This window comes from Naegleria gruberi (assembly GCF_000004985.1).
Source record: "Naegleria gruberi genomic scaffold NAEGRscaffold_92, whole genome shotgun sequence".
Lineage (NCBI taxonomy): Eukaryota > Heterolobosea > Eutetramitea > Acrasida > Naegleriidae > Naegleria > Naegleria gruberi.
Genome location: NW_003163235.1, coordinates 40619 through 66327, shown reverse-complemented (window position 1 = coordinate 66327; position 25709 = coordinate 40619). Strand labels below are relative to the sequence as shown.

Sequence of the window (25709 nt, the reverse complement as noted above, 5' to 3'; positions counted from 1 at the left end):
ACATCATTTTCAAGTTCCTTAACTCTAGAAGCAACAGTCCTCAATAATTCACGTTCTTCCTTAATAGCCTTTTGAATAGCTTCTCTGTCTTCATCAGTTTTACAACATTGACTAGCAGTCTTTCCTTGTCTGTTCACATACTCGTGAGCAATACCTTCTTGGATAAGAATAGCAAGAGTTTTTGTCTTTGATTTTTCGCAAGCATAGTGAAGTGCTGTGTTTCCAAAGGTATCTTGAGTATTAATAATACTATCCAAAATATTTAAATCCTTGCATTTTTGGAGATAATATTCCATCATGTCATCAGAAGCTTCCATAGCAATAGCATGAATCAAGGATCTTTTGAATGCTCTTTCATTAATGGCTCTCAACTGTGATTTCAAAACCTCAGCTCCATTAGGAATATTAGTTTCAATATAATTACAAATCCACTTGAAGCCATTCAAATCATTGGCAATGCATGACCAATAAATTGGATGGTACTTTTCATCAGGGACTTCAAATGAGAATTTCTTAATAAGTACTTCCATCAATGGAATATTTTTCTTATAGGCTGCCAAACTAAGAGCATTCATTGGATGATAGATACTTGATTTATCCTTAACCATGCATTTGTGTTTTCTTAAAAGGAATCTTTGTGACAAATGAGCATCATCTACAACCCAGTCAATAATCTTTTGACTGTTATGCCAAATAGCTAAATAGAAAGCATTCCATTTTCTCTTAACCTCATCTGATAACCTTTCTTCAACAATATTAACACTTGAAGCATTGTTTGTCATTACCAAATTATTTAAGTGACACAAGTGCTTGGCAATTTCTACTTGATCTGTCATACAAGCCATATGGAATGCATTTTGTTTAAATTGATTTGTGGATGAAATTGAGGCACCAATAGAAACTAACCAATCCAAAATGGATACATTAGGGAAAAGTCTTACACTGTTAACAAAAATATTTTTCAAACCTTCTGAAATAGAACTTTCTGCAGACTTGAATTCAGTAACTTCTATTTTAGAAATACTTTTCTTTTGTCTTTCAATAAAATAGTTTCTTACAATTAAATATTGTCTAACAACATATCCAATAATTGGATCATTCATAAAATGAACATCAGATGGAGAAGCATCTTTAACAGAGTCAAAAACAGTCTTAAAACGTCTATAAAGACAATCAAAAACAGAGACTGATGTTTCCTTTTCATTCTTGGTTTTTCCTTGAGCAGATTGTGGAGGAACAGGGAATTTAGTTTGCACAAAGAAATTAGCAGGGAATTGAGAAAGTAAATGTGAAATCTTTGCATAATTCTCACTGTCAATAGCAACCTTCATTTCTCTAATAATTTGTTTAGGGAAATATAAATCATTAATGGAAAATCTTAAATGTGCATTTTGGTTCAAAAATTCTTGAATTTGATTTTTAAGTTCAACATCTTCAACAAGTGCCTTGTCAGAAACTACTTGATTCGTTAAAGGATCTGTTAATTGTTGTTGTTTTGAACTTAATGTTTTCCACCATTGATCAATGCTCTCTCTTTCATATACCTTACCATACATATTTCTTACAGGAGAAAACATAATTAATTTAGTGATTGGACAAATAAAATTGTGAGGAATTTCACAATTTTCTGTTGTAATAGTTGGAGGAATAATGTCATGCTTAGAAAGATCAAAGAGCTCCTTTTCTTCTGGTTTTGGTGAAACTAGTTGTTGTAACGGTTGTTCATCTAAATTAGCAACATTAATTGATTCGTGCGAATTGTTGTTATTATTATTATTAATGGAAAAAGGAGCATTATTACTATTAATGGCTGCAAGCATACCAATGACCGATGGAGGATGCGATGCCAAAGTTCTCAGGTAAAGCGAAGAAATGTCTGTCACGGTTGTTGGTAATCTTGAGGGATATGTTGAAGGGAGGAAAGGGAAAAAACTATCCCTTGAATTCATTGGATCAACATTTTGAGGTGATACAGAAGATGATCCATTTGCGTCTTCCATTAATTCTGTAGAAACGCTAGTTGGACTATCTTGATTTGTCATCAACGAAGAAGGACTAGAATTGTTAGTTGGCATATTAGTAGGGTAAAAGGGAGAGAACGGAAGGGTTTAGTTAAATTATTTGGTGTTGTTGTTGTATTAATTGTCATCATGGTAGTTGGTGAGTTGTTATTATTAATTAACGTCGAATGTTCCACAAGAGGATTAGTGCCATTATTTGAATCATCATTCATTGCATCATGAAGACTATTTTCATCCAAACTTGACACTACCATCATGTTGTTAGTAGATGTTGAATTATCTATATTATTAGACTCTTCTAAATCAATGCTATTATCATCATCATCTGATATAAAATTTTGTTCATGTTGTTGATTGTTGTTGTTATTATTATTTTCATTATTTTGGGAATTACGGATCATATTGAAAGGAAGTTGTCGAATTGGAAAGCAGTTGTGTGTGTTCAAAAAACAGCGGTTAACAAAAAACTGGTGAGAGGAGTTAAAGCAGCTGCAATTTTTTTCTTAGAGTCTAATTTAAAAATACACCACACAAAATGCTTTTTCAGATGGAAGGGAATAACTTGCGAAAATACTCAAGATTCATTCCTCTAAGGAGCTTCCTTGGTTCATTGTTGGGCGTAAAAAAAAACACCACTGAACATGGAGTGAAGAGATGATGACTTGGCAATTTTGGTTATTGGATTCTAACAGCAAAGAAATTTCAAGGCTGCACAACAGAGCAGTTGTAAATGGCGCCATTACGAATAATGGGAGATGATCATCGAAAAATTCAGTATCATCATACACGTTTTGGGAATGTTGAGTTCATCATGATGATGATTTATGAAATTGTATAATACCTAATGATTGGTGGTGAATCAGATCTGAACTGAAATGAACTCCTTTGATACCCTTTCCACTAAAGAAAAGGAAATCATTTACAAAGACGTCCCAATATATTATTACATGATCTACAATTAGATGATACTCTTTTCATCTTTAAATTCTTTATTGTAAGATTTGTTAATGTTGACATAGTAGTATTTTAATATGAGAAAGTTAATATACTAAAAGATAATAGCTGTTATTGCAATAAGGTGGGATAGACTTGGAGTTTCTCTGTGTATGACATCTTGGTCAAATTCGAATCTTTTCTAGTAATTAATTGCAAAACTAAAAAAAATAGATAATTCACTACCTTCCAATAGTATCTTTCAGAGAAGAAAAATTCATTCTTGACTTGTGCTAAGTTTTGCTTTACAATCCGAAAATTCAATTGGCAAAAGTAGTGTGTGAATATTAATAATGGCAACAAATGCACAATTGTTTAATCCTAGGAGTATTTTTGTTTCATCAAGTAATGATGAAGTTTATATTGCTGATACTGGTAATCACACAGTTAGAAAGATATTGGAAAATGGAAATATTGTAACAATAGCAGGAAATGGACAACAAGGATATAGTGGTGATAATGGTCTTGCAGTAAATGCACAACTTGTTAGTCCATCATATGTTTTTGTTTCATCAAAGAATGAAGTTTATATTGCTGATTATCAAAATAACAGAATTAGAAAAATATTGGAAAATGGAAACATTATAACAATAGCAGGAAATGGACAACAAGGATATAATGGTGATAATGGTCTTGCAGTAAATGCACAACTGGCTAGTCCATCGAGTGTTTGTGTTTCACTAAAGAATGAAGTTTATATTGCTGATTCTGGTAATCACTCAATTAGAAAAATATTGGAAAATGGAAATATTGTAACAATAGCAGGAAATGGACAACAAGGATATAATGGTGATAATGGTCCTGCAGTAAATGCACCACTCTTTGATCCATCAAGCGTTTTTGTTACGCCAAATGATGAAGTTTATATTGCTGATACTGGTAATCACAGAATTAGAAAAATATTAAGAAACGGAAATATTATAACAATAGCTGGAAATGGACAACAAGGATATAGTGGTGATAATGGTCCTGCAGTAAATGCAAAGTTGTCTAGTCCAGTAGATGTTTTTGTTTCATCAAAGAATGAAGTTTATATTGCTGATTACCAAAATACCAGAATTAGAAAAATATTGGAAAATGGAAACATTATAACGATAGCAGGAAATGGAAAATTAGGATATGGTGGTGATAATGGTCTTGCAGTAAATGCAAAATTGTATAGTCCAGTAGGTGTTTTTGTTTCCCAAGATAATGAAGTTTATATTGCTGATTATCAAAATAACAGAATTAGAAAAATATTGGAAAATGGAAATATTATAACAATAGCTGGAAATGGAGAATTAGGATATGATGGTGATTCAGTATTTGATTTTTCAAAATATCCACACATTGGCCCTATATATTCTTCCACGTATGGCAAAGCCAAGTTGAAAAAACATTCAAGAGATTTATTGTTTAATTCATCAATTTATGCATTCATTCCTCTCGTTGAAATGGTATCACCACTATTTTGTAAATATATTTTAAAGAATGAATCACTAATTTCATCAATGAATTCAATTCAACAAGAAATTATTCAAAAATTAATTGACTCTTTAATTTATAATAATGAAATTCAATTGAAATTTAACAATGATGAAATATTGGATGTTTTATTCATTTTAGGATTTTTCAAGAATAATGAATTTATTCAATTGAAAAAATTATGCACAACTCAATTTATTCAATCACTTACTATTCAAAATCTTTCATTTAAATGGGAACAAATTGAAATTTATCTTTCTCAATGTAGTGATTTTCATTTAGAAAATTATATTCTTGAATATTTGAATAATTATTGTGTTGAATTTGCTGCCATTCAAATGAAAACTCCAGGAGGAGTCAATAGTTTGCCAAATCTTCCAATCATTGTGAAAAATGCTGCTAACATCTTGTCAAAACACTCACTGTCCCAACCAAATTATATAATTATTGATGAAGCAGTAGAAATAGAATTGATGGATATTGGTAAATTATATAACGATAAGAAAACGAGTGATTTGAAAATTCAAATTGATGAAGATAATTACTTGTATTGCCACAAAACAATTTTAAGCTCTTCAAGTACATTATTTAATGCCATGTTTGACAGTGGATCAACATTTACCGATCTCAGTAATGATATTTTTATTCCAGATTCTTCAGATGATTTTGAATTTTTGGAAATTATCATCAAGACATGTTATGAAACTCCAGTTCAAGATGTTAAATACGAAAAGTTGCTTCGTCTTCTTGATATGGCCATGAAACATGAAATGGAATATTTAGTTAAATATTGTAAGAATGAATTATCAATTTCCATTGATAATTATATAGATATTGTTTCAGCTTGTGAAAATTATATTGGTTTGCAATGTTTTGAGGGTTTTTATAATGAATTGATTACATTTGGAATTAAGCACAGAAGACAACTCTTTCCTGATTGTGAGACAATTTTAAAATTACCTCCAAAACTTTTGCCATTGTTTTTTTTAAAGTTTGCCCAAGAATTTTTATAAATGTACGATGGTCAATTATTTTAGTCCAAGGCTTTTAGGCACCATAAATAGTAGTATCAATAAAAGCATTTGTATTTAGTATGAACAACCCTATGACAACATTGAGTAATGAAATGATGACCTCTAAATAAAAGAATGACAAGTCTAAATTGATTGTGTTTAATGGATTTCACTTCCATCAGGTAATTCACATTTAATTATTGAGCCATCCAAAAGAGTAAGAGTAGTTCCTGAAACACTTGGTTGACCATTAATAACTTTCAATTCCTTAACAATCTTTTCCCATTGATTTGGAGAACATCTATCTTCAATACTTTGTACATATGGTTCAATAATATTAACATCTGTTGACAAAACAACTCTGTCACCAACTTGAGCATTTGGTGATGGATCCAAAATTTTAACATTATTTTCATCACCAACTGCTGTTCCAGCAAGAATCATTGCTTCACTCAAAACACCAGCAAGTTTCTTAGGCTTTAAATTAACGATGGAAATTAATTTTCTATTTAACAATTCCGTTTCAGTGTAGAATTTACGAAGACCTGCAACGAGTCCCTTCTTTTCATCACCTCCAATATTTAAAGTAATCTTGTAGAGTTTTTCAGATTCTGGATGTTTTTCGATGGATTCTACTTGAGCAACAACAAGGAAAGTTTGATGGAATGGATGAGTTGGTTTAGCAGCAGCCTTCTTTGGTGGTTGTTGTTGTTTAGGCTTTTGTTCCTTCTTTTGTTGAACCTTCTTTTCGGAAGATTTTGATGATGTAATTGGTTGATTATTTTGCAATTTATTGGCCAAATCATCTATCATTGCCAATGACTTGGTGAAGAGAGGAGTGATTGGAATTTCATTCATAGCAGACATTTTTTTTTAAATTTATAATTTTAAATTATAAATTCATAATTAGTTTTAGCTATGTTTTTAGATTTGAAAATCTCCTCATGAACAGAGAGACTTTCAAGATTTTTCAAATCTAAAAACCAATAAATACGAATACCGTACCACTTTCTCAACTTTATCACATTTCTAACATCTCAGCTTAGTTCATGGAGGTTTTGATGTAGCATTGTTGTAAGAGGACCTAACAAAACAATGTCAAATAAAGTCGTTTTGAAGATATAAAGAATTGGGATTCTCATCAAAACAGAAGCAATCTTTAAGCCTTAATCATTGTGGATTGATACCTGAATATGTGATAAATATGAGTATGTTAAAAATCTCTACTCAAAATTTGTGAGGCTATTGTGCTTTCAATTTTTTCTAATTTGTGGTCAATATATGACTTAATCGGTTTGTCTTTCCATGCAATTTCTTTCCAATTTGATAATATTTTGTAACCCAAACTTTGCATTTCATTCTTGTTAATTGTAATGATACGTAAATTGATTGGATGATATTTTCTTAATAACTCAATCTCTTCGTAGTTTTTGAATCCACAATCCAATTCAACCAGTTGTTTAAAGTTGGAGCTCAGATTCTCGAAAAATTCTTGTGGATATGCATGATCATATCTAATTCCCAAATATTTCAACATTGCAAACACATTTGATTTGGTCAAATTAATCAGATCAGTTTCATTGTCTATGATTACACGTAATATCTTTAAATTATTCAAATCTTCAATTTGAGCCAAGTTACAAATAAATGAGCTTCTACATCCACAAATCAATAATGATTTCAAATGCTTGAACTTCTGTTTTTGAAAAATACCATAATCTAAACAAGCAGTTTCAAAAAAATGTAGAGATAAATGTTTCAAATTTTTCAAGTTTTTGCATTTTCCCAGATTTGCTGTTACAGACTCATTTGAATAACTCTCATATTTAAAAATTTCTAAATTACTGAAAGTATTATTGGTGGAGAAAAATTTCCAATCATCATTGAATACATCAATCTTCAGAGCTTTCAAATTTGAAAAATTATATTTCCATAATTTACCAGTAAAATTTGAATATCCATTGCTTACGTTGAGATATTTCAAATTTAAAATAGATTTAGTGTCAGGTTCAATTAAACCAATAACAGAAGGTGCTTCATCAATATCGACTTTAAGTATTTCCAATTTCTTCGATGTGTTTAAAATAGAAATTACTTGATTTTCATTCAGTCCTTCCAATTCTAGACTGCATAGAAGTGGTAAGTTTAAGATTGGAGTAATATCGACTTTCCTCAACTCTTTCAACGACAGTATTTGTAAAGTGTATGTATAATTATTGATAACATTATCCATATCAATTGCGTATGGCTCCCACATTTCAAGTTTTTTTAAATTAAATAGATTTCGATCTCTCAAAACAAAATGATTGTGAGACACGTTAATAACTATTGATTCTATAGATGGTTTCTTGAACTTGAAATCAACAGTGTTATCACCTGGTCCATCATTTTTAAAATCCATTCTCTCAATAAAAAGATGCTTAATGTTTACACATTTAGTTATAAATTGATTTTGTTCTTTGTGCTCAAAGTCACTAAAAAAAGTCAGAGACTCAACATTTGGCAATTGATATGGAGGGAATATCTTTCTCTCAAACTCTATTATCAAATGTTTTGATTTTTCAAGAATAATTCTTTGGAATTGTTTAGAAACACCCAAATATTTGAAAAGTTCAAGGTCTCTGTGAAGATATTCTAATATTTTACCAATAACATCATCACAAATTTCTGTCTTTCTAATTGTTTTCTGCACTTTACTATCGGAAACAATCTGAAGACAAGATTCTTCTAGCTTACGTTTCTTAATGTTGGCTTCATCCATGAATGAATTTAATTTGCAAAGTTCAATTTGTAACTTTAATTCCTCTTGTCTTTGCTTGGATTTTTCTTGTTGTAATTTCAAAGACGATGAGAGTCCAAGCTGAGTACACTCTCTGATGAAATTGCCCTCATCATCACTAATAACATTGTTGGACATTTTTTTGAATTATTTAGCCTATTTGGCAAAAGATTTTGTGGCATTTTGGCGCCAAAAGAAACCATGCTATTACAACAATGTTAACAAAAATTCAAGTTTCTAAATCAAATATATACTGTAGCATTGTTTATGATTGCAAAAATTGATTGTTAACTTTTAAATACATATTCAAGCTCAGTACGAAACCAAAAGATACGAATATGGTTGGTTAGATGTGGGAAGAGGGCATGTTGTTTCCTTCTTCTCCTAATGAATGAATGAAACGATACATTAAAGTCTACTCACTCCCTATAGAGTGATTCTGCATTTCGGCACTCGTCTCACAATTAACCAGTATTATATACGAAATACCAATTAAGGAAAGTCGTTCATCTCTATTAAATCTTCGGCCTTTCTTGATAGCATTCCAAACACATAAAAAATGAAACAACTTGAAATCTCACTCTTCATCATCACGATAACAATTATCATCTTTCTAGTCAGAGTTATGGACTCTCTCACAATCTCAAAAAATCTAGTTGATGTTATTGATGCAGCATCATCGAGATATATTGCCTCAAAAGAATGGAGACAAACTTTGGATTCTTTTGGAATTTACTTACAAACTCCAGGTTGTACAAGTCTCCCTCAGTATCCATCAAAATTTGAATTGTCAAGAAATTATTTAACACTTTGTTATGATAATGAAGCATTTGATATTTGGCCAGCTATTTATCGAAAGAGTGGGGAGTTATTGGTTAATGAAATTAAACAGCAATATAAATTGGATAACTTGACTGCTGTATTCAAGACACTTGACACTACTGCAGGATATTTCAGTGTTATGAAGAATGCAGTTGATACTGGAATTTGTGATGTTTCTTTAAGTGCTACGGCCATCAGTGGAGATAGACCTTCCCAAGTTCATTTTCAATGTAAGTTTAGAATATTTTGCAAACTATTCTAATGTTTCTAAGGTCCTAATGGTGTTAGTTATTCCGGAGTTTTAAGAAGCGAACTTCAAAATGATACCGTCTCAATCAAAAGTGTAACTGATCTGAATAATGAAAATATAATAGTTGTAGTTTCGGATGGTTCAGTCTTTCAAAGCTATGCTCAACAACAACTACCAAAGGCAACAATCAAATCCATTCCAGGTTATGATGACGCATGGAATATGATTCTTAATAAGACAGCTCATGCATTTGTTGCTGATGCTTTGGACCTCTATGTTTGGGTTAGATATCACAAATCTTCATGTGCAACATGTAAAGTAATTCTATTCGGTGATGAGTTGAGGTTTGGAACATTTATCACTAATCAGTTCCAATCTAGTTCAGTATCCACGTGGAGGGTTGAGAATGTGTTTTGGAGCTTGCTTCTTATTGTCTTTATGATGTTCATCAATTAAAGTGACAAAGATTATTAGCTGTACCGAATAAACATTTTTAATTAATGTAGAAACTTCTCAATAATTAAATTGAGAAAACTTCTCTGTTGAATCCTTTGGAGGCTTTGTAATCTTGTTGAAGAGATTTGGATTGTAGAACATTGGTTTTCAAATAGACCAGATTGTGTAGATCGTACAAAGCTCCCAGGTCCTCAAGCTCTTCATGAGTTGACAATCTTAGTGTGACTAAATTATCCAAACTAACTAAAAATCCCAAAGAATCTTCATAAATGTAAAGGCCATACAAATTTAGCATGAGTAATTTGTTTTTGAATTTACATTGGTTGCTTAGTATGTACAAGAATTCGGTACAACCATCCCTTTGCTCCAACTTTTTACAATCCATCACACTCAAGTCAGAAATATTCTCCAAAGTAGCAAGTTTGGCAAACTGTTGTGGAAGAATATTGATACCTGATAGGTACAATACTTCAAGGCTTTTGCAGGACCTTAATAGTGGAATACTTGCTCCATCTACCTTCTTGCAATAACTAATAGCAAAGTGAGTCAAGTGTCTAAAACAGTGTTTGGCAATATTTTCAACAGTTTTTGAGGAAATTCTATCACAATGCGAAAAATCTATCCACTCCAAATTGGTCATTGCAGAGATAGCCTCTGAAATATTTTCATCATCTATTCCTTTCAAATTACAACTTAAATCCAATATTTTCAAATTTTTGCAAATATTTGCAAATGCTTCCTTAAATCCTTCTTGCTCCACTTGATCAGACCTTTGGTTAATAAAACTAGCAGTCAAATATAGTTTTTCTACCTTTGGCAAGTCAGCAGAGAATAAATGACACCATCCATTGGCATAAGTGATGTGCTTCATCTGCCTTAAACCTAGCTCGGTAATGATATTGAAGGATGGAAGAATATGCTCGAAGGTAAGATCAGTTATATGTACACAGTTGTTGATATGTAAAATTTTAAGAGTACTCTTTGAAGACAATAGACCACTAACAGCTTCATCATCAAGGAAAGTGCTCGAAATATTCACCTCGCATAGGCAATTCAAACTTTCAAAAAATTTCTTCATAGAATTATCATCCAGTAGCTTGCAGTGAGATAGATTAAGCACACTGAGATTATTGAAGGCAAATGAATTTTTAACATTGTTCTGCAGAGAGTGAATATTGGTATTTGAAGCATTCCAATAGTTAAGCTTTGGAAAATTTGCAAAATGTTCTGGGTTATCACCCATATATGTTCCAGAAATTGAAATTCCGGTTATTCCATCTCCGAGATAATAGCTCAACCCATCCTCTGTCATTCTTTCATTGCCATCAATGGCTATGAATGAAAGAAACTTTAAATCTTTCAAGAATTTTAGGCAATGGTTCGTCAATTGCTTATTCTCGGATAAATTTAAATATTCCAAGTTGATTAGACTTTGTAAATTTCTGACACCAGCATCAGATATTTTCGTCTTTTTCAAATTGAGTTTTTTAAGGTTTCTTCTCAATTGTTTGACACTGGAACTTTCTTGAACGGTTCCCTCAGATTTGTGAACTTTTCCGCAAATATGTTCCAAGCATTTGTTAGTAAAGTTACTACATCCCTCAAATGACAAAGCTGTAAGATTTGGGAATAGTTGAGGAATCAACTTGAATGAATCATGCGTAATTTCATGAATATTTGACATATTCAATGACTTGAGTGTTCGGGAAAGAGTATAAGGTGTGGTGACTTGAATGGAACCATCTTTTCTCTTTTTAGAAGATGAGCCACTTCCACCAGAACCACTAGAAGTTGTACTCTTTGGTCCACTCTTCTTTTTCTTATCGTTATCCTTATCTGAACCATTACTATCAGCAGAAGGTACTCTCTTGTGAGGCGTGGAGACAGAACTAGTCCCTACTATCTTTTTCTTTTTCTTTTTAGGAGGTTTTCTGTTTGGATTTGAATCAAAAGAAAAAGTAACACTCTTCTTTTGTGTTTCTTCAGAATCACTTTCAGATTCAGATTCAGACTCTTCAGGAAGTGTAGGAGAACCCCTTTCATTATTCGTCTCATTTTCTGGGCATGGTATAATATGTTTCTTTCCTTTCACATAATATAAACTTTGATTAGTGATTAAACAATGTGATAAATTTAAAGTTTCCAAAGGTATTTCTCTCAATAACATCATCCAATCATCATGAACACGTCCATTCAAAGATAAATTCAAATTCGATAACCCAGAATATCTCAACTTGATTAAAAGTGGAAGACTAATTTGTTTAGAGGTACACAATCCATTCACAATTAATTGAGAAACAGCTTGTGGAAATGGATAAACCTCTTCCGATGCTTGTTGACTCATCACAAATGTTGCTGGCAAATAATTTGTAATATTTCCACCTCCACCACCAACTTTTCCAATTGAAGAACTTCTTGCTCTTTGTTTTAATAAATGCTTATAGGAAGCTGCAGAAGAACCATTAGTTTGTGGTGGTGCTTGTTGATTGCCAAGTTTAGCTTCAACCTTTTCAAGAAATTCATAATAATTATTATCGACCACACTCGAAGGAGGCTTTGAAAAGTTTTCGATATTCTTCATCAAGTATTCAATACAAAGTGATTCGAGAGTATTGTCAACATTCTGTTCTTCTGTTTCATTAGCAGGAGATACTGGTGTTTTTTCTCCCTTTGTTGTAGAACAATGATTATCTAAAGTTGATGTTTCCACTTTAATTTCATCCTCTTCTTTTCCTACTATATAATTATTACTACAATTACTCTCTAATATCCTATCATCACTACCATTGTCTGTACTACTACTTCCGATTATTATTTGTTGTTCTTCATGTTGGTGATGATTGTGGGTTCTATCCAACAATAGACTTGTAGTTAAACAAGATAAATTTGTGGTTGCTTTTTTGCCTTGCAAATGATTACTATTAGTAATTATTCCATGATGAGAAGAGGCAACAATGGATGTTGGTAATGATGACATAAAAACACTCCTCTTGTTCTCAATGACGATGATATGGTGTGTATTAGGCTGTGATGTTGGTTGGGACTATTTTTATGTGGGAAAGTTGTTTATTCATTTCAATTTCGATATGAACACAAAGACTTTACAATGTCATCTCCATTAATTTATAATTACTTGTCACTCCTTTTGTAGATTTTGATGATTATCTTCTTATGATGAATCTACTAATCTTAAAGATGAAGAGGTAATGATCGTGTTTTGTGAGCAAAAAAGAAAAAATGTAAAATTAAGGCGGGAAAAATTTACCAAGTCAACTAAGGCTAAGTTATTTAAAAAATGTCTCAACAATCACCACTAGAACAATATTTTTCTTCTCAAACTCAAGGATCATTCAATTCTCAGGCTACAAATTTGTTAGCATTAAGACCCTCTCAAAGTAATAATACATTGTACAGTAATAGGCTATTATCTTCATCACCTAGTAACGGAAGGTTAGTTTACATTAGAATAATATTATTCATCTATTTGATACATTAATCTGATAGTAAGAGGAATGTTGCTCAATTAATGGATATTTTCAGTGGAGGGAAACAAAAGCAATCATCCCAATCCGGATCACAAAAAGATGTACTTTCTCCATCATCATTCTTCATCTCAATGACGAATCCTTCAGGTTCTTCTAATAACATTCCCTTCGCTCCGATACCTCCTTCCACTGACTCAAACAAACAATCATCACAAAATGCCACTGGTGTTCCTCATCAAAATAATCTTGATAACTTCTTGATAAAGTCCAAATCAAGCCTTTCTCTTTCGTCAACAATTGACAAGGAATGGTTTACACTCAAATTTCAAAACTTAGAAGAAAAAGTGGCATCAGTCCAACAAAAGCAGAACGAAATGCAAGAAGAGCTTTCTAGTGTGATGATAAATTTGATGAAAAAGATGGACAGTATAGAATCCGTATTGGAAAAACATCAATTCATGATAGAGGAACAATATTCAATGTTAAGTGATAAGAGTAAGTACATTAGAATAATATCATTTTCAATATTATCATCAATAGTTGTGGAGATGACTCATGACATTTCTTCGAATTTTGCAGATGTCAAGAAAGCTAGCTTTGAATCATCTCAATCCATAACAAAATGTGTACAAGATTGCGAGCATAAAATTGATGAAATTAAGCTTCACTTAGATACTTTAGAGAGAAAACAAGTATATGAGCCAGAATTAATTGAAAAATTAGAGATACGGCCACATGTTAAAATTCCAAAAATTGAAAAACCATCCAAAACCAAATCAACCTCACAAAAATTCCTTCAAAATATTCTAGATGACAAGGCATCACAACTGGTAAAACCAAGAAAACAAGAACCAATCATGTTAGATGATTCATGGTTTTGTGATGAGCTGTAATGAATTGTGTCATAATAAATCAACATATGCCTGCTGTTCAAATCCGACATGTGTTGCAAGTTAGAAAAAAAATACACCGAACATCAAGGAGTTCATATTTATCGATTCCCTTGGTTGATTTTTACTCTCAATATTATTTTGCCTTTACATTAGTCGTTGTGAAGCAGATTGTTGAGAATTAAATCTTATCGCTTATTAGTGTGTTTTTAATATTAAAATCGTTCAATCTTCCGAATCAAATTTTGTTGGTAAATTGTGCAAGACTTTAAAAAGCCTTGCTGAACACCAAAACATTTAATATCGTCTATTAATTATCTTTTCAATAGATTTTATATATCTATTTAAATCTCCCTAAACAAACAACTTTAATTTATTCTTCCCCGAAAATGTCAAGTAAGTTGTTTTAATGTCATTGGCAAGTTGGTCTTATTTCTTGGATCATTAATTATTATGATAGGAAGACAACGTCCACAAACCAGAACTACCAATCCAATCGCAGCTGCAGGTCTAAACATGGAAGATGTGCCAGAATTTCTCGAAGGGTGCACATTCTTTGTGGATCCACTTACACATGAGGAAGCTGAGGCCGAACTCTACAGGGAAATTATCAAAAAACTTGGTGGACAAGTTGTGACCATGTATAAGAGTAATATTACACACTTGATGGCAAGTGTTCAGAGAGGAGAAAATTTCTATAGAGTAAGTAGTTGAGATTGTGACACGTTTAGTGGCTTATTTTCAAAGGCACTCGAAGAAAAGAAAACGATTGTAACTAGTTTTTGGCTCGATGATTGTATGCTTGTTCATGGTGTTCAACCTCTAGTAATTACTGAGAAATTTGGAAGGAAAATTCAAAATCCACTCCACTATCCCGTGAAAGATTATCCAATTACAGATATGGAAGGATTTGTAAGTATAATTCAATAGCACTAATATTTTTTACATTCCTTTTTCAGAACTTTACCTTATCTGGTTTTCCAAAGAAAGAAAAAACAAGATTGCAATATTTAATAGCAGCAATGGGAAGCAAATATTCCAGTAATATGACACAGGAAAATACTCATTTACTTTACAAAGTTGCAGCTGGTGCCAAATATGATACATCGATCAAATGGGGAATTAAGCGTGTAGATAAGAATTGGTTATATGATTGTGCCAGAGATTGGAAATTAGCTCCATACCCATTCGTTGAGGAAAATAATTCAAAGAAATCTTCAGATCCAGAAGGCTCGAACTCATTAGATTCTTCATCGAAAAAGAGAAAATTAGAGGATAATGATGGATCTCTAGAGTCTATAATTGCATCCAACACCAAAAAGAATATTTTTGTGAATTTGGATTCATCTGATCAATTGAAAACATATTGTGATAGAGTTGTAATTGGAAAAAATAATTCAAAAGTTTTACTGGTTGAAAATAATCCAACTGCACAAAACGAAGATGAAAAGATTGTAGACATGGACTCATTCTTGAACGGAAGACAAAATACTTTAGAATTTGTGGAAAAGAACAAGCACTTGATAACAATCATTGACTCTGACAAATTGAATAATTTAACCACTGAAAAATCTTCCATAGTGTTGGGGCCTATTGAATTATCAACTCAAAATCAATCCCTCAATGAAAAATATCAACCAAAGAAAACAGGATTATTATATGATGCTAGAATGTGTCTTCATGATGGTCCAATACCAGAAACACCAGTTCGTATTAGTCATATTTGGAATATGATTCAAGAACACAACTTGTTGGATGAATGTGAAATTATGAAGTCAAGAGAAGTGACACAACAAGAACTTGCTCTGGTCCATACAGAAAAATATATTGATGATTTCTTTGAATTTAAAGGACAATTCAATCCTACAACTTCAAACCATAATTTATTGAGAGGTATCGTGCAAGATAACGAGCATGATATCCAAATTAATCAATTCAGTCTTAAAGCAGCAAGATTAGCAGCAGGTGGTGTAATTAAACTAACTGAGAAGGTATTGAATGGAGAATTGGAAAACGGAATGGCTATTGTACGTCCACCTGGTCACCATGCTCAAACAGAAGATCCAATGGGATTCTGTTTCTTTAACAATGCTGCTGTAGCAGCTCGTGTAGCTCAACAATTCAAATCTGTTGGTAGAGTAGCCATCATTGACTTTGACATTCACCACGGTAATGGTACACAGGAAATTTTTGAGGATGATCCATCTATTCTCTATGTTTCCATTCACAGATTCGAGCAAAATTATTTCCCTGGAACTGGTTCATTAGAAGAAGTTGGTATCGGAAAGGGTGAAGGTTACACATTGAACATACCTCTCCCTCCAAAAGACTATAAGATACCATCCACTGCTACCTTTGGTGATTCTGATTATATTGCCATTTTCAGACAATTGATTATTCCTGTTTGTACAGAGTTTGCACCTGACTTGGTCATTGTGTCAGCTGGTTTTGATGCTGCCAAGGGTGATATTTTGGGAAGAAGAATGTCCTTAACACCAAGTGGATATGAACATATTATTGGTATGTTAAAACAATTGGCAGGTGGTAAAATTGTTTTAGCTCTCGAAGGTGGATATAAGACAGATGTAACAGCATCATGTGCAACTGCTTCTCTGAGAAGTTTATTGAACTTGCCTCCATCTCCAATTTCTATCAAACCACCATCAAAGGCCACCAATGTTGCTATCAGACAAGTAATTATTCAACATGCCCAATATTGGAAATGTTTGAAATCATTCGCTGAAGTTTTCTTGAATGGAGATGAAACTCCTTATGGCCCTTTGAAGTCTATTCGTAAGCATCCAAGATATGTAACTGTTGCCTCAAATACTGCCTCAAAACCACCAAGTGATGAATCAACTCCAATGATTGAATCGAATGAGAGTGAACAAGAAATTGTTGTTGAACAAAAGACCTCTATGGACAATATATTTGTAGTTGACTATACAGGAAAGGGAGATTTCAGCTCCATTACAGAAGCCCTCAACCATATTGTCAATATGAAACAAACACCAGTTCCAATATCAAACTCTGACAATTCCAATTCATTCAAACAAAAGATTACCATTCAAGTGCGAATGGGTCTTTATAGTAATGAAAAAATTAGAATTAATACCAAAATGAACCATAAGCTGATACATATCATTGGAGAAGAATCGGAAAAACAAGCTCACATACTTTATCCAATCATTACACTTGGAGAAGCTGGTAGTATCATGTTAGAGGCTGGCTCTAACATTATATTCGAGAATATTTTCTTCAAGGCAACAAAGGAAGCAAAAAGTGCTGATGTTGTTGTTACACCTCAACAAAATGGAGGAAATCCAAAATCACAAGGCTTACATATCAGACTTGATGATGGAGCTGAATGTGAAATTAGGAATTGTAAATTCAGCCGATTTTCCACAATAGCAACCAGAAATTCCAGTCTCAAAATTGTCAATTCTGAATTCAGAGAATCTGAAGGTATTGCTTGTGAAATTAGATCTTCTCAAGCTTTTATTCATAACAGCAAATTTGTTATGAACGAAAATGCTATTGTTGCTGAAAAATCTCAACTCAAGATTACTAACAATCTCATCACTGGTTCAAAGAAGAAATCTCTGCTAATGATTCAATCTACAGGAACAGTTCAAGAAAATGAAATTATCAGAAATGAAAGTTCAGGTATTCAACTCTTCAAGGAATGTAAAGATGTGAAAATAACCAAGAATGTTATTATGGGCCAAAAAGCAGCAGGTATTGTTGTGAATGCCCAATGTAAAGCCACTCTCATGCATAATCAAATATTTGATAATACCATGGCTGGTATCGAAGTATCAAATGAATGTAATATAGATATCATTGAGAATGAAATTTACAAGGGAGGTATTTGTGGTATTTTGATTGCTACCAAGAGTAGAGGAACTGTTGAAAAGAATAGAATTTATGAAAACGCCTATGCTGGTCTTGAACTCAGAAACTCTAATCCAACCATTAGAAACAATCAAATATACTCCAATCGTCAGAGTGGTGTTTCAATTAAGGGAAAGGATATTGATAATACTCTCATTTTCCAAGGAAATGAAATTCTTTCCAATGTCTATTCTGGTATTGAAATAAGACAAGGTGCAACACCTTCAATTGTAGGCAATAGAATATTTGGATGTGCTAAACAGGGCATAATTGTTGTTGAACAATCAAATCCAATCATTGAAAAGAATGAAATAACCGAGAATAGTGATGGTATTATTGTTCAAAAAGCATATGCAACCATCAAGGAAAATAAGATTATTAACAATTCTAATATGGGAGTCAAAGTTAGACAATTTGAAGCTGATATTATTGATAATGAAATATCTGCCAATGGTAGTTTTGCTATTTATGGTGACGAATGTGATAGATTGACCATTTCAAAGAACAAAATATCAGCACACAAATCTGTTGATGATCCAATCAAGATTGAAACGAATTGTAAAAATTCAACCCCTTCCAATGATAATCTCATTCTAAATTAATTTAATACTACTAAATATCTTATTGATTTTATTTAAAGTTAATGTTGTAATTGACAGAGTTGAAGAATATTTTGATATGTGGAAACTGAAGCGATTGCTTTCTCTTGAATTAAATTCAAATATAATCCTTTAGGTACAAATACTTTCTCATTTCTCTCACTGATGAAAGATTCCATCAATACTTGATTGGATTGTTTAAATTTGTTAATTTTCAAATACTTGACAATTAAATAATAAATGATTGGAATTGGAAATGTAACAAGAATTGGAATGTTAAAAAGGAAGGAACATGCAAACAAATAACAATACAATGGTTTGATAATTAACCTTTCTTCCATTTCAATTTCACTCAAATAAATTCTATTCATTTCTTCAATTGTTTCACCCCAGTCAATTTGTGAAAGACCAAATCTTTCTGAAATACATTGTGGAAGTTCTTGATTAAATAAACGAGTGACTGTATCATTAGTAGCAACAATTTCATGAATTTTCATATTTGGAGTTCCATTATCAATGAATGAAGCATTTGACACAATATTCAAAGTCCAACTTCCACCCAAATCAAACTTTCCAATTCCTCCATTTGGATTCAAAACCAACAATAAACCTTTTGGTTTGAAATTGAGTTCATTTTCTTGTTCAATAATATTTTCCATATTCTTCTTCAATTTTCTATTTCTCTCATAATTGAAAAACAACATGAAAATGCAACCAATAAAAGTTGGCAATGCAGAACCAATCAAACTGAATAACGATGCAGCCAACATTGAGAACATGTAGAATGGAAGAAACCATGCACTGTGTCTGTTCAATAAATTGTCCAACAATGGAAGAGTTTCAGTTTCGAATTGTTGTGGTAATTGCCAACTAACTGAGTTAGAATGATAATCAACTCTTGAAGATGTGAATGTACTTATTCCCTTCACATGCTTGTACTCCCTCAACAGTAGAGAAGGAGTAAACACTGATTGGTTTGTAACAACATCAAATGATGCTTGATAAACAAGTGGTTGTCTTTCTAACATTTTTTTGTGTGATTTTCAATTTTGCAATATCTTCTTAATGCTTCCTTTTGTAGCTCTTCAAAAATCAAACCTTCCAATAAATTTCTGTTGTACACTGAACTGTTACTATAAAGGAAATGCAATATGGTAAGCGTTACCAGCACAGGTTAATTATTCATGTAATCATTTCTACTCAAAATTATTCTCACCGAGTATGCACTAATACAGCCCAACTCCGATTAAAGGACGTACCATCGAAGTTTATTTGTAACTTTACAATGCATATGAACGTAGGATTACCAGAGTGGAGTAATTCAAAGTTTTCTTCTTCTTAAACTTGAGAAGGTGCAATGCAAACAATATATAGGAATTAAACAAATAGAAAAAAGAACAAAAATGTCTCAAGTTACTCCACTCGATCAATCCATCACTTTGAATAATGGTACCAAGATGCCAATCTTTGGTTTAGGTAAGCTTGATTTTAATTTATTAAATTCATTATTTTAATATGAATATATATTGTGTGATGATGATTAATATTATTGTGATGATAATGATCAATTATTAATATAATATTCTATTCAACAATACATATATACATATTTACATAAATAATATATTGATAAAAAGGTACTTGGTTATCTGCTCCAGGAGAAGTTTCACGTGCTGTTGAATTTGCTCTCGAACAAGGCTATCGTCATATTGATTGTGCAGCCATCTATAGAAACGAACAGGAAATTGGTGAAACCTTTGATAGACTCTTTAATACTGAAAAGAAGTTTAATCGTTCCGATGTTTATGTTGTTTCCAAGCTTTGGAATACTTTCCACAAGAAGGAACATGTTAGAAAGGCTTGTCTTCAAACCTTGAGTGATTTAAAGTTAGATTATTTGGACATGTACTTGATTCACTGGCCTTTCAATTTCAAATATGTTGGTGATGATATTAAGAAGGATGAAAATGTTTTCCCAAAGGATGAAAATGGAAAGATTGCTATGGAAGCTGTTCCACTCAGAGAAACATGGGAAGAAATGGAAAAACTTGTTGATGATGGTTTGGTCAAGTCAATTGGTATTTCAAATTTCCCAATTGCTCTTGTTTATGATTTGTTGACTTATGCCAGAATTAAGCCAGCTGCTAATCAAGTTGAATGTCACCCATACCTTAATCAACGTAAATTGAAGCAAGCTCTTGGTGATATTGCTTTGGTTGCTTATTCTCCACTTGGTCACTTTAATGAAAGTTCACCTGTTAACAATCAAACTGTCAAGTCTTTGGCTGAAAAGTTAGGAAAGACTCCTGCTCAAATCTTGTTGAAGTGGTCTACTCAAAGAGGATGTATTGTTATTCCAAAGTCAACTAAGGAAGAAAGAATTATTGAAAATAGCAAGATCTTTGATTTTGAATTGTCAAGTGAAGATATGGAATCTCTTGAAGGTTTGGAAAAGAACAATCTCACTAGAACTTGTGATCCAATCAATTTCTGGAGTCTTCCATTGTTCGATTAAAGTTTTTTTTCTATTTTCAACACTTTACAATTTTAATCTAGATTTGAAATATCAAATCCAGTTTAGTTTCAAGAATTTAAAAATCCAATTAAATTGAAAAATATGAATCTTCTCAGTTACAATCTGTGGCTCACTTCCCTCTCCCTACGAGTTCCACCCCACAAGAAGGAACGAATTGTTGGTTTTATTGAAAATTTACAAAATGAAGGAAAAGATTTAGATGTGATTGCACTTCAGGAAATGTTTGAATTTGGTGGATTTGGTTTATTCAATGGATTTTCATTCAATTCCGAACTTAAAACACTCTTGATCAGTGAGGCAAATAATTTAGGCTACCAGTGCATTCAATCTCAACCTCCCAAATTATTTATGCAAGATTCTGGATTACTTCTATTAACGAGACATGAAATTCTAGAGAGTGAAAATTACATTTTCCAATATGCAAGTTATACAGAGTATATTGTTGCAAAGGGAATTCTCTATGCACTTATTAAGAAGAAGAAGAATGAAGAAGGTGATGCTGATTATTTGATGATATTTTCAGTTCATATGGATGCTCATAAGGATAGGTCAAGGAGAGAACAAATTAAGGAATTGGTTCAATTTGTGAATGACAAGATTGACAATTTCAGAAATCATTACCAGATTGATTTTGAAAATGTTAGAGTTGTAATTTGTGGAGATTACAATATTGATTCATTGCATTCGAATGATAGTTATGCCTACTTGAAAAATAGTATGAGTTCATTGGGGCTGAAAAATGTTTTTGGCGATGATACAAGTAGACACCCAGTGACCTATCCAATTCCAACATTTAATAATTGGTGTTTAGATCATGTTTTTATTTCGAATAATTGCAAACATTCATTCGACATAATCAGATGGAAGAATGAGGATGGAATTGAAGTTTCAGATCATTATGGAGTACGTACCACCATTCATTTCGAATAAATACCAACAATTAAATTGTAAAGGTAATCTGCTCTGTGAACTTTGAAAAAAATGTTGGAACGTTTAAATACTGATGAGCTTGGAGTGGTTTTCAGTTTTTTAGATTGTCATTTCCTGCAAGATACCATTCGTTTAATTTCCACATCATTTAATTCGCTAATTATTAGTCATGATGAATTTCAAAAGGAATTTGTTAAAAGTAAAATTCAGAGTATGAAATCGGAAATTTCCAGATATCGATATTATGTTATATATGGTCCGCATAATAGACATAGAATGGATCAATTGTATGGTCCGTATCTATCTCTGGAAAAGGATTATCGAAAATCATTTTTGGAATTAAAAGAAAAATTTCAGAAGGAAATTGAGCAAAGTAAAAAGGAAAGAATTAAAATAGCCAATATTCGTTCTTATGGAAAAGATGAGAAAGAACTTTATCAGAATTTCAAAGAAATTAAATTGACTATTAAGGAGCAACATTTGCAACCTTTAAGAGGATTTGATGTGGAAAAAAAAGGAAAGTCAATTAATAAAAAAGTGGTAAGTCGATGAATTGAATTTACTGATTTCAGTAAGATAATTAATGGTGATGGAGCTGTTGGAAAAACTTCATTAATTTATTATTTGGGTTGGGGATATGTACCCGAATATTTACATGGTCCATGTGATGTTGCTTGTATTTCATACTATGGTGATTCGGAAGAGATTTCAAAGTTTGATTTATGGGATACTGCAGGTCAGGAAGAGTAAGTACTTATTGAATTCACAATCTGATATCTTATTCCAATTCAAGTTATGATAAATTAAGACCGCTGAGCTATCCAGAAACTGATCTATTTTGTCTTTGCTTTAGTATAGTTTCTACAAGTAGTTTTGAAAATATTCAGTACAAGTGGATTAAAGAAATTAGATTTCACAAACCAGATACTCCAATCATATTAATGGGATGTAAGATTGATTTGAGAAAGAATACAAAAATTCTCAAAGAATTGAAATTTCAACAATTTACAGCACCAATTAGTTTCAGTGAGGGTGAATTGATGGCTCGTTCTACAGGTTGTTGTACCTATGTGGAAAGCTCAGTAATTGCTGATGTTGAGAAGGGTAATACAAAGGACTTGAGCGAGGTTTTTGCCAAAACTCTTGTGTATTATCATCACCAAAGGGAATTATTCTCAAAGAAAAAGAAATGTCAACTAATGTGATTCACGATTCAATAAACGTCCATAATCTTCCAATTGTTTTACAAATGCTCCATTAGGACAAATCTGTGAACGCTTCTCCTTTACCATTTGAGTTGCTTCATCTAAAGAGAGTTTGAATTTCTTCATTACATAAGCAATTACCATTGAGGCAGAACGACTTACTCCTGCCTTGCAATGCACAAGAATGGTTCCTTGTGAATCAATGGCCTCTTCTATAAATTTTACACAAGCATCTATGTGCGGAAGTAAATCCTCGCCTAACGTATCAGAAAGTTCAACTTTCTTATATTTGAAATCGAAAGGATATGGAGCTATTAAACCCTCAGCAACATTCAATACGTGAGTAATGCCCAGTAATTTCATATTGTGTTTACTTTGGGCAGAACCATTTCCTCCCAGATATAATCTCTCAAGAATTAAACTTGGTTCAATGAGCATTCGTTTAATTTTCACAGAACTATGATCCTTCATCCATTGGTTGAATATATCATTCTTGTCTTCTCTTGCTGTTTTCAAATTACTAGTATTGTACTCAAGAGAAAGAATATCTATAGAGGGTAATAATAGAACTAGATCAATTGGAAATTCTGTGAGATTATTATGCGAAAGGTCCAATGATGTAAGCTTGGTCAAGTTGCACATTTCATCATCTACATCTATTGTTGAAATATTATTGAATGAGAGGTCTATCGACTTCAATTCTGTGAGCATTAACAAATTACTAGAAAAATCTCCAATTTCATTTTCTGAAAGATCCAAAAATTCAATGTTAGGCATATTTGATTGGTTAATATCTAAAGGAATTGATGAAAGAAATAATCCACTGAGTGTCAAAGATCTGATACTGGAAAACTTGGATAAGGAAATTCCAATTTTGGGCACTTCTAGATTATTTCTTATAAGACTCAGATTTAATAGGTCTTTGTATCCTTCTTCGTTCTTAAAAACTCGTTTCAATGTTAATTCTTCAATTTTTGGATTAACATTCGATAGTATGTTATAAATATTCTCATCCTTTTTGTAGTATTCAATATTATTGGATAAATTAATTGAAATGATATTTGGAAAATCTTCTATTAAAATTTCCTTGATATTATTGTTGTGTAATATCAACTTCCTGATAGAATTGTTTAAAATTGATTTGAATATTCTAGAAACAGATTCATCTAATTGACAATTGGACAGATTAAGTGATGTTATGGATGGACTGAGTACAAGTTGTTTCATCTTGGAATAATTTAAATGTTTGTTTTTGGAAAGGTCTAGATGTTGTATATTTGGAAGATCAAATAACTCCACAGGGAAGAAATCCTTGCTGTTATCGAATGAAATATCATCTGATATTTTCTTTTTAAATAAATTAAAAATTGAATTGGTTTTGTTGGATAATAATGGAGTTTTCAACTCGAGCCTCTTTCTAATAGTTTCAAGGTCAATAGAGTTCATCTTTACACTTGTAATAGAAGCATCTGAATAGTCAGTCAATATCTTGATGTCTTCGTTTTTATCAGAAGATGATGCGTTACTTCCAAATATTCCCTTTTTCTGTTCCTTCAACATGTTAATAGAAAGAGATTGTAATGGATTTTCACCTAGGTCAATACTATCAACCTTTTTGAACTTTTTAACAATTATGTAGAATGGAAAATGTTGAATTAAATTTTTGGAAATATTTAAACTCTCAAGACAATTCAACAATTTCATTTCCGATTTGTTCTCATTCAACTCTTTCACTAGATTTTCCAAACTCGTAATTAAATTATTTTCCAAATTTAATATTTTTAATGGAATACTCAAACATTCAATAGGAAAATTCTTGATCATGTTATTAGATAAATCCAAGAATGTCAAACTCTTTGCAAATTGGCTAACAAAATACTTTGAGTCACTTGTCAACTTTTCATTAACAATAAAATACTCCAACTGATTTCCACTCAATTCCAAATGTTCCACTCTATCCAAACATTTCTGAAAATTCCTACAACTTGATCCAAACTGCGAAGATGTCAACTTGTTACTCTCGTAAAATGTAGTAATCCCCAAATAGGCAGAATTTTCCTCCAAAATCTTGCTAACATTCACCACAATCTTTCCAACACTCTCCGATGATGAACCAACACCAACAACATTTTTAATTTGTTGTAGTGATGCCTCCAACATGTCTGCAGGTTTAATTTTGCTCATTTTTTTGTTAATTTCTAGGTAATCAAGTGTTCCGAAAAAGAAACTTAATCGCCCCTCAATATATTTTTCAGCCTTACATTGTGCCACTGCCAATGGAAACAAAAATTATCAGCAACAATATAAAGGCTTTTTTTTTCAAGTTGTGAAGGCTGCGTTGTGTGCATCTTCAAAAAACCTGGTAAGGCTTT

General features: G+C 32.1%; 12 protein-coding genes across 12 annotated transcripts; 6 read left to right on the top strand and 6 right to left on the bottom strand.

Annotated features, from left to right (window-relative positions):
• Window positions 1–133: 133 nt before the first annotated feature.
• On the bottom strand, window positions 134–2089 carry NAEGRDRAFT_82292 (uncharacterized protein; the record flags this gene model as incomplete). Its single annotated transcript, XM_002668872.1, has 2 exons — window positions 387–2089; window positions 134–232 (listed from the first exon to the last, which is right to left on the bottom strand). Exons 1-2 carry the CDS (start codon window positions 2073–2075, stop codon window positions 134–136), a joined length of 1788 nt encoding a protein of 595 aa, XP_002668918.1. The 5' UTR covers window positions 2076–2089.
• A 1218-nt stretch (window positions 2090–3307) lies between these two features.
• Window positions 3308–5491, top strand: NAEGRDRAFT_76164 (uncharacterized protein; the record flags this gene model as incomplete). Its single annotated transcript, XM_002668890.1, has 1 exon — window positions 3308–5491. The coding sequence occupies one exon, from the start codon at window positions 3308–3310 to the stop codon at window positions 5489–5491; it is 2184 nt and encodes a 727-aa protein (XP_002668936.1).
• Window positions 5492–5650: 159 nt separating this feature from the next.
• On the bottom strand, window positions 5651–6358 carry NAEGRDRAFT_76163 (uncharacterized protein; the record flags this gene model as incomplete). The annotated part of the gene is made up of 1 exon (XM_002668871.1): window positions 5651–6358. One exon carries the CDS (start codon window positions 6356–6358, stop codon window positions 5651–5653), a length of 708 nt encoding a protein of 235 aa, XP_002668917.1.
• Window positions 6359–6704: 346 nt separating this feature from the next.
• Window positions 6705–8408, bottom strand: NAEGRDRAFT_76162 (uncharacterized protein; the record flags this gene model as incomplete). The annotated part of the gene is made up of 1 exon (XM_002668870.1): window positions 6705–8408. One exon carries the CDS (start codon window positions 8406–8408, stop codon window positions 6705–6707), a length of 1704 nt encoding a protein of 567 aa, XP_002668916.1.
• A 421-nt stretch (window positions 8409–8829) lies between these two features.
• NAEGRDRAFT_76161 (uncharacterized protein) lies at window positions 8830–9798 on the top strand (the record flags this gene model as incomplete). Its single annotated transcript, XM_002668889.1, has 2 exons — window positions 8830–9322; window positions 9467–9798. 2 exons carry the CDS (start codon window positions 8830–8832, stop codon window positions 9796–9798), a joined length of 825 nt encoding a protein of 274 aa, XP_002668935.1.
• Window positions 9799–9811: 13 nt separating this feature from the next.
• On the bottom strand, window positions 9812–12775 carry NAEGRDRAFT_60054 (leucine rich repeat protein with F-box domain; the record flags this gene model as incomplete). Its single annotated transcript, XM_002668869.1, has 1 exon — window positions 9812–12775. One exon carries the CDS (start codon window positions 12773–12775, stop codon window positions 9863–9865), a length of 2913 nt encoding a protein of 970 aa, XP_002668915.1. The 3' UTR covers window positions 9812–9862.
• Window positions 12776–13414: 639 nt separating this feature from the next.
• On the top strand, window positions 13415–14176 carry NAEGRDRAFT_54539 (uncharacterized protein; the record flags this gene model as incomplete). Its single annotated transcript, XM_002668888.1, has 2 exons — window positions 13415–13778; window positions 13863–14176. 2 exons carry the CDS (start codon window positions 13415–13417, stop codon window positions 14174–14176), a joined length of 678 nt encoding a protein of 225 aa, XP_002668934.1.
• A 386-nt stretch (window positions 14177–14562) lies between these two features.
• On the top strand, window positions 14563–18669 carry NAEGRDRAFT_76158 (histone deacetylase; the record flags this gene model as incomplete). The annotated part of the gene is made up of 4 exons (XM_002668887.1): window positions 14563–14569; window positions 14634–14875; window positions 14921–15085; window positions 15133–18669. The coding sequence occupies 4 exons, from the start codon at window positions 14563–14565 to the stop codon at window positions 18667–18669; spliced, it is 3951 nt and encodes a 1316-aa protein (XP_002668933.1).
• A 38-nt stretch (window positions 18670–18707) lies between these two features.
• NAEGRDRAFT_76157 (uncharacterized protein) lies at window positions 18708–19694 on the bottom strand (the record flags this gene model as incomplete). The annotated part of the gene is made up of 1 exon (XM_002668868.1): window positions 18708–19694. One exon carries the CDS (start codon window positions 19692–19694, stop codon window positions 18708–18710), a length of 987 nt encoding a protein of 328 aa, XP_002668914.1.
• Window positions 19695–20069: 375 nt separating this feature from the next.
• NAEGRDRAFT_44884 (uncharacterized protein) lies at window positions 20070–21181 on the top strand (the record flags this gene model as incomplete). The annotated part of the gene is made up of 2 exons (XM_002668886.1): window positions 20070–20142; window positions 20304–21181. The coding sequence occupies 2 exons, from the start codon at window positions 20070–20072 to the stop codon at window positions 21179–21181; spliced, it is 951 nt and encodes a 316-aa protein (XP_002668932.1).
• A 240-nt stretch (window positions 21182–21421) lies between these two features.
• Window positions 21422–22132, top strand: NAEGRDRAFT_76155 (uncharacterized protein; the record flags this gene model as incomplete). The annotated part of the gene is made up of 1 exon (XM_002668885.1): window positions 21422–22132. One exon carries the CDS (start codon window positions 21422–21424, stop codon window positions 22130–22132), a length of 711 nt encoding a protein of 236 aa, XP_002668931.1.
• A 1196-nt stretch (window positions 22133–23328) lies between these two features.
• Window positions 23329–25521, bottom strand: NAEGRDRAFT_76154 (uncharacterized protein; the record flags this gene model as incomplete). Its single annotated transcript, XM_002668867.1, has 1 exon — window positions 23329–25521. The coding sequence occupies one exon, from the start codon at window positions 25519–25521 to the stop codon at window positions 23329–23331; it is 2193 nt and encodes a 730-aa protein (XP_002668913.1).
• Window positions 25522–25709: the final 188 nt, after the last annotated feature.